Source organism: Argentina silus (genome assembly GCF_951799395.1).
Source record: "Argentina silus genome assembly, chromosome: 19".
NCBI lineage: Eukaryota > Metazoa > Chordata > Actinopteri > Argentiniformes > Argentinidae > Argentina > Argentina silus.
In genome coordinates this window covers 2167378-2179546 of record NC_139673.1, presented here as the reverse complement: position 1 = coordinate 2179546, position 12169 = coordinate 2167378, and the positions used below count along the sequence as shown (strand labels likewise).

Sequence of the window (12169 nt, the reverse complement as noted above, 5' to 3'; positions counted from 1 at the left end):
TCTCTCCCCCCTCTCCTCTGCCCCCCTCTTCTCCCCCTCCCCGCATCTCTCCTCACCCTCTCTCTCCTCCCCGCATCTCTCCCTCCTCTCCTCCCCGCATCCCTCCCTCTCCTCCCCCATCTCTCCCTCCCTCTCCTCCCCCCCAGCTGTGGGTGGGCATGCCGGCCTGGTACGTGGCAGCGTGTCGTGCCAACGTGAAGAGCGGTGCCATCATGTCTGCCCTGTCGGACACGGAGATCCAGAGGGAGATCGGCATCAGCAACCCTCTGCACCGCCTCAAACTACGCCTGGCCATCCAGGAGATCATGTCCCTCACCAGCCCCTCTGCCCCCCCCACCTCCAGAACGGTAGGACCACACACACACACACACACACACTCTCACACAGAGAGACACACACACACTCTCACACAGAGACACACACACACACACACACTCTCTCTCACACAGAGAGAGACACACACACACTCTCTCTCTCACACAGAGAGAAAGACACACACACACTCACACAGAGAGACACACATGAATACATAGATACACACGCATACCACCTCTCTCTCTCTCTCTCTCTCAGCAGCAGTGGACCTTTAGCCTTCTGTCTAACCGCCCTCCGCCCTATCTGATTGGAGCATGCCACTGTCAATCTAACAATCAAATACCGAATAACTAACTTGCACAACCAATCACAATGCACAGTGCACTCACCACTCTAGTAGAGGAGGGACTTGATGGTCACATTATTGTAGACATTGTAGATTGTCGCTCTTTTGGATTAAATCATTTTGCCTCATAATAACAATGGACAATGCCTTGTGCTTTTTGGTTTTCTTCCACTATTCCTTCCCTCCCTCTCTCCCTCCTTCCCTCCCTCCCCTCCTTCCCTCCCTCCCTCCCCTCCTTCCCTCCCTCCCTCCCCTCCTTCCCTCCCTCCCTCCTTCCCTCCCTCCCTTCCCTCCTTCCCTTCCTTCCCTCCCCTCCTCCCTCCCCTCCTTCCTTCCCTCCCTCCCCTCCTTCCTTCCCTCCCTCCTTCCTTCCCTCCCTCCCTCCTTCCTTTTCTTGTTTTTTTTTTAATTACCTCACTCCTTTCTCTCCTCCTCTCTCACAAAATCGCGTCACTTGTGATTCGTTGTTGGGTGTCACATGATCAGTCCACGGGGAACGTTTGGGTCACACACGAGGAGATGGAGACTCTGGCGGCCACGCCCCCCACGGTTAGTCTGATTGGGCCGTCACTGGAGCCGGCCCCGCCCACTGGTGACAGTTAGTTAGTTGTCTAGTAGTTGGGTGTTTAGTCGTGTTGTCACTCCCGCTGTGTGTGTGTGTGTGTGTGTGTGTGTTAGGATAATGTGGTTTTGTGTTTGAGTGTGTGTCTGTGTTACGCTCTGTCTCTGAATGCTTTTGGTGTTGGTGGATGTGGGTGTTGGTGTTGGTGGATGTTGGTGTTGGTTGGTGGATGTTGGTGTTGGTGGGTGTGTGTTGGTGGATGTGTGTGTTGGTGTTGGTGGGTGTGTGTGTTGGTAGATGTGTGTGTTGGTGTTGGTGGGTGTGTGTGTTGGTAGATGTGTGTGTTGGTGGTGGGTGTGTGTTGCGTGTGTCCTTCCTCGTGGACTCTGGTGGTAGAACTCTGGTAGGTTGACCCATTTAGACTCTACTTTGTCTTTGCCAGTTTGATTGACAGTTCCATTGAACCTGGCCTCAAGCCCAGGGCAGTCAGAAAGGTCCTGATTGGTCGTCAAAAATGTTCCTAGGACCCGAGCAGTTAGTTACCTACGGCCTATTTATGACATATTTCCTTATCAAGCCTATTTATAACACGATAATAGGAATGCTTTATTACATTGTCCTGCTCAGGCTATTTTGCCTGGTCGCCTACTAACTCAACTCACTCAGCATGTGTTAATATAATAATATAATAATAATAATAATGATATACACCATTTAGCTGATGCTTTTATCCAAAGCGACTTACATTGCAGTGAGGTCATACATTTTTCAGTATATATGGTCCTAGCGGGAACATGTTGGACCTCCAGTACCAGGTAAATGTACAGTACCGGGTAAACGTACAGTACCAGGTTTACAAACAGCTGAGGACTGTAGAATTAAGCTCTAGCCCCCTCTGTTCCATGTTCTCCTGTCTGATGAGTGGATGTCTGACCAGAGATTGATTAACAGTGTGTGTGTGTGTGTGTGTGTGTGTGTTGCATGTGGGGATGTCTGACCAGAGGTGGATTAACAGTGTGTGTGTGTGTGTGTGTGTGTGTTGCATGTGGAGCTGTCTGTCTAACCCACGCCTCACTAACTAACCCACACTTCTCTTCTCTCTCACCATGCTAACGCTAACCATGCTAACACCAGGAGGATGAGGAGGGCAGCTGGGCCGAGGTTGGCACACACACCTCTGTGTCTCTGATCACCTGTCTCTCACACACACCTCTGTGTCTGATCACCTGTCTCACACACACACCTCTGTGTCTGATCACCTGTCTCACACACACCCCTCTTTGTCTCTGATCGCCTGTTACACACACACACACCTCTGTCTCTGATCACCTGTCAAACATACACCTCCCTGTCTCTGTGTCTGATCACCTGTCAGGACCCTTGTTTTTAATGTCTGCTTGATTCAAGTGAACGACACATCACTAGTCCCCCACGTATTAATGAGTCAGATCACGGATCCCCAGACATCCCTACGCAGGAACGGCTACACGTCCTTACGTCACCGTCTCCGGTGTTGTTCCTCAAACTGCACCTCCTCCTCCGCCTCTGTCTCCTTTCAGTCAAGTTTATGTCGTTTACCACAGATAGCTTCATGAAAAGACACGCGGACTCACTCCAGAACAACTCTGAGGGAAACACGAGCCAGGGCTTGAGGTTTTTCTGGCTTTCTCGAGCACACACAGAGACAGTAGGCCACACGAGTTTCACTTCCCACGCCGTCGACCCTGCATGCAAATCTAGCGGTCGTCAGAGTAGTGAGGATGTCCCGGTCTTTACCGGCCTCCGCGCAGCGAGGATACTGTGGTCGCCTCAGCGATGCCCACGCTGATAAGGTTTCTGGACCAAACCCCTGTGGTGACTCACGTTTCCTGTTTAGCAGCGCTGTCGTCTGCGGCAGCAACAGCAGAGATTTATTTATTATTTCGCAGTTTAGAAGTTGTTTACGTTTGTTAGGCTGCTTCCTTCCTCTCCCGGCCTATCAGAGAAGAGATCAGTCTCCTACTCCCACAGTGGCGTACTTTGATCTGTAGTAGCGTGGTTGCAGCACACGCACACGCTCACACAGACATGCACACACACACAGACACACACTCACTCACACACAGACACACGCACACACTCACACAGACATGCACACACACACAGACACACACTCACTCACACACAGACACACACACACACTCACACAGACACACGCGCACACATACACACACAGACACAGACACACACAGACACACTCACACACACACACGCCCGCACACAGACACACACCCACACAAGGCTGCGGTGAGGGTGGTTTCCTTCACTTTCATACCTGCGGTAGTAGGTAGTAGCAGTTCTCTTTTTACAGCGGTTCGCTTCGGTCTCTAAACTTTGTATATCCCTGCCATCCCCTGAACACACACACACACACACACACACACACACACTCACACACTGACCAGGCTCCCGTCCCTCCCTGTCCAGACGCTGGCGTATGGGGACATGAACCACGAGTGGATTGGAAACGAGTGGCTGCCCAGCCTGGGCCTGCCTCAGTACCGCAGCTACTTCATGGAGTCCCTGGTGGACGCCCGCATGCTGGACCACCTCACCAAGAAGGACCTGAGGGGACAGCTCAAAATGGTGGACAGCTTCCACAGGTACTGAGCCAAAATGGTGGACAGCTTCCACAGGTACTGAGCCAAAATGGTGGACAGCTTCCACAGGTACAGAGCCAAAATGGTGGACAGCTTCCACAGGTACAGAGCCAAGATGGCGGACAGTTTCTACATGGGGGGGGGGGAACCCGACAAAACAAGATGATGTCATAGTTTCTACATGAGTTTGATACTGTTCCTCATTCTATCCCGTGCATCACAATGAGCCTGTCCTCCGATTTCTACCTCCGCCAGCCTCCCCTGGTGTAGAGCATGGTTGAATCCTCTCTCTCTGTAACAGGAACAGTTTCCAGTGTGGGGTGATGTCTCTGCGGAGGCTGAACTACGACAGGAAGGAGCTGGAGAGGCGGCGTGACGAAGCCCAGCTGGACGTCACAGGTGATAACCAAGGTGAGTACTAACCAGCTGGAGGTCACAGGTCGTAACCAGGGTGGTAACCGACCAGCTGGAGGTCACAGGTCGTAACCAGGGTGGTAACCGACCAGCTGGAGGTCACAGGTCGTAACCAGGGTGGTAACCGACCAGCTGGAGGTCACAGGTGGTAACCAGGGTGGTAGTGTCCAGCCAAGGATAATCTGGGCCGTGGAATACGTATAACAATGACCTGATACATACAGTGACTTCAGAAAGTTACAGACTCAATTTAAAACAGATTAAATGTTGTTTTTGTTGCTGTCAATCCACACACAATACCCCATAATGACATGTAAATGAGGTATTTCTGTATTTCAATTTGAATACATTTGCGGAAATTTCTAAAAATGTGTCATTATGGGGTATTGTGTGTGGATTGATGAGTCTATAACACAACAAAATGAGGAAAAAGTGAAGGGGTCCCAATACTTTACTAAGTATCCCCCCACCCCCTCCACCCCACCCCACCCCCCCTAACGGTGGTCCCTCTCCTGGCAGACGTGCTGGTGTGGACCAACGAGCGTCTGATGAGCTGGGTCCAGGCCATGGGCCTGAAGGAGTACGGCAACAACCTCCTGGAGAGCGGCGTCCACGGGGCCCTGCTGGCGCTGGACGAGACCTTCGACCACAACGCCCTGGCCCTGCTGCTGCAGATCCCCATGCAGAACACACAGGTACGCACACACACACACACACACACACACACTGTTGCAGGACACACAGGTACACACACACTGCTGTAGATCCCCATGCAGAACACACAGGTACGTACACAGACACTGCTGCAGGACACACAGGTACGCACACACACACTGCTGCAGAACACACAGGTACACACACACAAACACACACTGCTACATATCCACACAGAGGTACACACACACTGCTGCAGATCCACATGCAGAAAACACAGGTATACACACACACACACACACACACTGCTACATATCCCCACACAGAACACACAGGTATACACACACACACACACGTTTCTCCTTAGCTCCACACCAATGTCCAGTATGACCATGTCCTGTCTTCCTCCCCCTCTGCAGGCGAGAGCAACTCTGGAGAGGGAGTACAACAGCCTGCTGTCTATCGGCACAGAGAGGAGGGTGGACGAGGTAACCCCCCCCCCCCCTCAGAACAAACTCTCTCTCTCTCTCTCTCTCTCTCTCTCTCTCTAAAACACACACACACACACACACATACACATTAACCAAAGAGATGAACCACTGTTGAGAGACAGAGGACCCTGACAGCTTTGCTTACACAGATCTCCTCTTCTTCTCTTTCTTCCCTTGCTTGCTTCCCTCCGTCCCTTTCTCTCTCTCTCTCACCATCCCTCTGTCTGTCCCTCCATCCCTCTCTCACCATCCCTCTGTCTGTCCCTCCATCCCTCTCTCACCATCCCTCCGTCTCTCCCTCCATCCCCCTGTCCCCCTCTCTCTCTCTCCCTCCATCCCTCCGTCCCTGTCCTCAGGATGATGATAAGAACTTCCGGCGTGCCCCCTCCTGGAGGAAGAAGTTCCGGCCCAAAGACACGCGGGGGGGGATGTCCCCCGGCTCCTCCGACACCCTGCCCGCCAACTTTAGAGTGACCAATAGCAGCGCAGCGTCCCCCTCCACGCTGCCAAAGAGGAGCCCTATGGACGGTACGCACAGTAGGGATGGGGGGGGGGGGAGGGGGGGAGCATGGGGGGGGGGGGTGTGTGAGAGAGAGAGGGAGAGAGAGAGTGTGTGCATGAGTTTAATACAGTATTAGAAATCTCTCGATGTCTTGTCATGTGATCGATGATGCGACCTTGTGACTTCACAATGTGTTGAGCGTTCTTTCTCTGCTTCAGCGCGTTTGACGGCTGAGCTTGTGTGTGCGTGTGTGTGAGAGCTTGTGTGTGTGTGTGTGCGCGTGTGCAAGAGCTTGTTTGTGTGTGTGTGTGTGCTTTGTGTGAGATCTTGAGTGACTAACGGCACGTCTTTGCATGGTGTTTGGCCTGGCTGCAGGGAGTCAGTCTGCAACACAGAGGCTGGACACTGCCACAGTCAGGACCTACTCCTGCTAACACACAACACACACGGTAAGTTTACACACACACACACATACTCACTGACACAAACACACCACACATACACATACTCCCTGACACAAACACACCACATACTCACTGACACAAACACACACACACACAGTTAGTGTTATGTAGAAATCAGTAGGCCCTTGAGTCAGCCAGGATAGTGTGTCTCCTCATAGTGCAGAAGCTCTGTGTCCTGGTCCCAGTGAACAGTTGGAGTGGTCCGGTGGTGAAACAGGAGACAGTGAACCAGACAGAGAACAGCTTGTCCTGAACGCAGGGACGGAAGCATGGCGCCACTGCTGCATCTGTTATAACACACACACACACACACACACACACACCTTCAGTATGCAATACACACCTCATGGCAGAATGACTCTTTTCCCCCTAGTGGACAGAAAGCAGAAAGCAGCTTTTTGTATCTGAATTCTTGGCTATAATAACGCATGTCTACGCCTCTCCTTCTCCTCATTCCTTTTGCTTTTCTGTCCTCCCTCTCTGGCTGCTCTCCTGCTTCTCTCTGCCTCTCTCTCTCTCTCTCCCCCTCTCTCTCTCCTTCTCTTTTCTCAGTTTATCCTCATTATTTCTATAGGTGACTATTGGTCGGAGGATGAGGGGGACTTCCCCTCTGTCAGGACCGGATGTTGACCTGCGAGGACACTAAAGAGATTTTATATCACAGAGAACCAACCAACCACCTAGCAATGTTGTCACCAATCTCAATACCCCTAGAGGACACATCTTAGATTTATCAATGTTTATTATTGTATTTATGTAAGCCGATGGGACATTTCATTGATTTTAGATTTGTTATCTTGTATCTCTGTTTGCCCCCCCCTCACCTAAATCACCCCCTCCCTCCCTCCCTTTTTAAACCTCCTCCCACTGTGCCCTTATTAAGCTCTACTCTCTCAGATGTAACTGAATGTTTCAACTGTCTGGAGTTTGTATATTTATATCGACAGACATTTATCTAATCTTTTTTATAATCATGATCTTGTATTTGACCAGATGTACGTTTCTTTTCTCCTTGATTTTGATTTTTAAATCATTGAATTCAAGTGACTTTAATATGTGATATAACTTAATTTTATCCCCCTCCCCCTTTGCCCTTCTCATCCTTAGTAATTCTCAGCATATCAACGGTGATTTATTTGTAAATGCAGCTCTTTAGGTCAATAGTTTTTGTGAATATCAGAAAAATTGCTGGAGATATCAGACTGACTTTGTTGTTTCACAAACTGCTGAATGCTGAGGCCGCCTCGCACCGAACTGTAACCAAGGGCAACCAGGGCTCCCGGTGTTGGTGGCAACGGAAGACACACGTGAAGCAATTCTTTATTTTTTCCTTCTCCTCATTTTCTTTCCTACGATACCAAAATGAAACTCTTGAAAAGAAAAAAAAACGCAAACAAAAGCCATAAACGGTAGCGAAGACGAGGGCTAATGAGCGAAGACGTGGTGATGGAGAACACCCAGGTTCTCTGGTCGACCTCGCATGCCGACACTCTCCATTCCTCCCCCTCCTCCCCCCTCTCCTCCCCTCCTCCCCCCTCTCTCTCCCTGCCTTCCTCTGGAGAACACGCGTGGAGGCCCACATGCGTGTGAAGACGTATATGCGTGTGGCTCTCCTTCGACGGACCAACTTCACTGTGGCCTCTACCGATCCTCGCCGAGGCGCTGGGATCCCCCACAAACCTTTAAGAAAACGCTTTGTACGAGACTAGAGACTTCTAATCGAGCCTTATCGCTTCTTCTCTTCTCTTCTATCCTTCCTCTGTTCTTATTTATTCTTCATTCTTCTTGTGTGTTTTGTCGCTCCTTTTGTTTTTTGTTTTTTTGTTTTTTTTAGAAGTCGCCACGTTTCTTTTATTTTTTCTGAGCGTGGCGAAGCTGTTTCGTTGTTTCAGCTGGTGATGTCATGAACACAGGTTCCTCAATACTTTTGCGAGTCAAATACTGTCATGGAACCGAAGACTTTTGTCCCCTACCACCACCCTTACATAGTTACGTTAACTGTTTCCTCCCCTTGTGATTTAGTCATTTCTGCTCAATGCAAATCATGTTACTGTCCTGTTTTTAAATCGTCTTCTTATTCACCTCATTTTAAATTCTCCTGATCTTGTAACAAAAATGATGTACAGTCTGAGTACTTATGAACTATTTTTATCACAGTATTATTTATTGCTTCCTTTCAATAAAATACTGAAACTTATTTTCCACTGCCAATAAAAAGACTAAGTCTTTGTGTTAAAAAAGCATCCCTAGCATTCTTTTTACATTTACATTTTAGATAGGTCGTGACTCTGTGGTCCTGACAGCAGTGAGAAGCTCGTTCCACCGCCAGGACGGTGAGAATCCTTTGCATTCCTCTTTGAATGGTGTGGAGTTGAGACTGGTTACACCTCTGGAGGAGGTAGTTGGTCATGAGTAGTTATGGGTTAAGTCGTATTGGGTGGAGCCTATGAGTCTTGGCAAGCAAGCCAAGGTAGAAGTTACCCCTGGTCACTGATACAGGGTCAGAAATGTGTCTATTCCTCCTGAGTATGGTTAGGATTTGGGGGTAGTCTGTTCCTAGATCTTGAGGTTAGGGCTAGTTCAGTCGCGAGAGAAACCTCTGGCTCCTATGGCTGAGTTGGTTAGCCGGACTGGAGGATGGCGCCGACAAGAGTAGAGGTGTGGGTTGGTACATGCGTGGGACCCAAACACTGCAGAGTCAAGACCTCTAGAATGATTCACAGATTGAATGAGCAACCGCTGTACTGGAGACACTAAATGACTGGGGATGATAATGGCTGGTAAATGCTGTGTGCTTCAGCAGTTGCAGTGGAGCTGTGGCAGCTGTTGAGCCAGAGGCAAACATAAGCCTGGATCTGTGTTCGTTACCCTGACCATCAATTAGTCATCTCCACAGACCGTGGATTTTGAAACTTGTACAGTTACACACACACACACACACACAGTAGCGGACTGGCCATCTGGAGAAATTCCAGGGCCGTTTTGTTGTCCCAGTCCCCCCCCCCCCACACACACACACACACACAGAGAGAGTCAAAGAGCTGAGCCTTGCATTTTGGTTTCTCTCTGTCACACACACACCACTTGGGGGCAGGCTACATGAACTGTTCAGGATAGAGCACCTCCGGGGAAGAAAATAATGCTCTGCAATAAAGAGTGAGATGTGTACCTCTGTGTCTTTTATCAATCCTGCACGTACCACAGCCACCACCTTGGCCATGGTCAAGTGCAATATCTTTCGTATTACAGACCCACTGACAGTCATAGTCCAACCCAGCATAAACTAAACCGATAGGGAAACTGCAGTTCAGTACGTCATTAATCCATCACGTACTCTCCTTGGTCAAGGTCAAGTGGAATATATTTACTATACTACTGTAGGACATATTTCCATACATAGTCTGATAGTCAAATCATCAGAGTCAGACACACTGATAACCAACAGGACTGTTGCACCGTCAGTCCATCACACGGCTGCGTCACCGCCCGAGCAGGAAGTGGGAAATCGGGAGAGCCGGAAGAGCAGCAGAAAGAAGGAATATTCCATCAAACCTGAGGATTGTCGAGGGGCTGCAGCCAGCGAATTCATATTTTTCCAGCTCAGGCACATTTTTGAGAGGAGGTATATTTCGCAGAAAAGGTAAGTGTATGAGATTGCCCAGCCGTTACTGTAGTTAGGACGTTCCAGATAAGACGGAGGGAAAACCCGTCCAGACTGGAGCTCGGCCAGTAAATCATTGTACCAGAACAGTCCAGGACGAACTGGAACAGGAAATACCACGACTACCAACCTCACTCTTCATCTTTCTGATGCATGTTCTCCTTATTCCATGAGCCGACCTTTTCCTAAGGAAACATCGTGTTCCCTATATGATGTTGCTTCGTGTTTTCTTATGGCGATGACACACAGGGAAGCAAGCAAGCCACTCAAAAATGTCACAAGGAACAACTGATTTACTGATACTGTAAATGTCGCATTCAGTAGATGGTTTCCACCAACCTGTACTCAACTGAACAGCAGCAATGCCAAACTGTCATTTGTTTGTAGAGAACTACACGGTTGAGTGTACATGACGGGGCTGGCTAATGAGGGAGTGAATGGCGGTGGTTGAATTAGCTCGGCGCTGTATGTTTGCTGTGGCCTACATTCAGCTAGTTAGCAGCGCAAAAATAGACATTGAATTACCATAACCAATGCTATTTTGGATGTATGGCGAGCAATTAGGTTGGCCCCTTATTACCTTCACGGACTAGCTGCAGTAAAGTAGCCGAACCACGTCACTCCCCTGATGGAGGTTTTCATCTGCTGGGTGTGCAAATTATAATGTGTACAATGTCGGAAAGACGTCTTTACTACTACTATACATCCCATTCCCTTCTCCAACTGGGTCAATTAGATTAGATAGACACCATTTCGGGGCTGTAGCCAAAGTATTTTATTATTATTTCGTGGGGTGTGGTTTGTGGCAGACTGCGCTAGGCGGAAGGAAGGGACGCTTGTAAGCTCCTCTGTTGTCGTAAGTTTTGGCCGAGTCCCGGGTGCGTTAACGGGGTGCGCCCCCGCCCCTCTCCCTCTCCCTCTCCCGGGATGAACGGAGCCACGTCGCTTACAGACCGCTCATTGAACACAGATGCCCCACTGATGCATTCTGCTGAGTCAGGAGTTGTTCAAAGTACCCTTGTTCCAGAGACTATTATCGGGCTGTCCAACAGCAACCCTCCAAAAGCCACAGCTACACCACAACACCCCCGTATCCCCCTCTCCTACTCGGTTTCTACTTCCTCCTTACTAAGTTGGTGAAGTGAGTCAGTGTTATGTCATGCATCTGGCTGGTGATGTTTTATTCAATAGCTGGTTAAGTAAGAGGACCCAAGGTTAAAGACATAGAATGAGTGTAGTTTTTTTTTCTCTCCAAGGGTTGGACAGCATCACCCTTGTTCTCAGCCATTTGGTTTCTTCATTCAGATTGAAGCCTAATGACATGTTTTGACCGAGTGAAATTTGAGACCTTGTTCAGCCAGTTAAGCTGTTGCTTTTATTTGTGTTGCATTGGACCACTGTGCATGTGTGCGTGTGTGTGCCTGTGTGCGTGTGTGCCTGTGTGCGTGTGTGTACTACCCAGTGTAATCCTCTCTTTCATCCGTCCCAGATGTGGAAGGCAGCAGCAGGCCAGTCTGTCTCGGCTGTCATTGACGACGGAGGTGACGACTGGGAGACGGACCCCGACTTTGAGGTGAGCCAGCGTGATGATGTCACACTTTGGTGACCGAGCGAGCACCCTCCGTGTTCTTAGCCTCTCCTAACTTCTTTTAATCTTTTCACCCCATTGTCTCCTTGCTACTTCTATCTTTCTCTCTCACCCTCTCTCTCTCTCTCCCTCTTGTACAATTTCTCCTTTTGCTCTCCTCTTTTCGTTCCTCTCCTCCTCCTCTGATCCCTCGTTCCTTGTCTATGGTAACAGAATGACGTGTCGGAGAAGGAGCAGCGATGGGGGGCAAAGACCGTGGAAGGCTCCGGACACCAGGAGCATATCAAGTGAGCACTATGGCTGCCTTCATCATCATGTTCATCATCTTCTTCCTTTTATCTCTCATGTCATTTTTGTGTTCAGTGAACCACCATCCTCACCTTCAGAGGACAGGAAACCACATTCAACTACTATCTTTTCTCTCTCTCTCTCTCTCTCTCTCTCTCTCTCTCTCTCTCTCTCTCTCTCTCTCTCTCTCTCTCTCTCTCTCTCTCTCTCTCTCTCTCTCTCTCTCTCTCTCTCTCTCTCTCTCT

The 12169-nt window shown here is 49.5% G+C and overlaps 2 protein-coding genes across 3 annotated transcripts in view; both read left to right on the top strand.

The window, feature by feature from the left end:
• The window catches only part of ppfia1 (PTPRF interacting protein alpha 1), a 46456-nt gene extending 37835 nt beyond the window's left edge, over positions 1-8621 (top strand). Inside the window, exons 20-27 of the mRNA XM_083691361.1 lie at positions 147-347; positions 3690-3865; positions 4164-4273; positions 4796-4971; positions 5350-5418; positions 5778-5949; positions 6299-6372; positions 6940-8621. Of these exons, the coding sequence (XP_083547487.1) occupies positions 147-347; positions 3690-3865; positions 4164-4273; positions 4796-4971; positions 5350-5418; positions 5778-5949; positions 6299-6357 (963 nt within the window). The 3' untranslated portion in view covers positions 6358-6372; positions 6940-8621. The remainder of the gene's footprint in view (positions 1-146; positions 348-3689; positions 3866-4163; positions 4274-4795; positions 4972-5349; positions 5419-5777; positions 5950-6298; positions 6373-6939) is intronic.
• Positions 8622-9886: 1265 nt separating this feature from the next.
• Positions 9887-12169, top strand: part of cttn (cortactin) — a 13416-nt gene continuing 11133 nt past the window's right edge. For both annotated transcript variants that reach the window (XM_083691360.1, XM_083691359.1), the window contains exons 1-3: positions 9887-10027; positions 11538-11621; positions 11850-11923. In XM_083691360.1, the coding sequence (XP_083547486.1) occupies positions 11538-11621; positions 11850-11923 (158 nt within the window). In that variant the 5' untranslated portion in view covers positions 9887-10027. The remainder of the gene's footprint in view (positions 10028-11537; positions 11622-11849; positions 11924-12169) is intronic.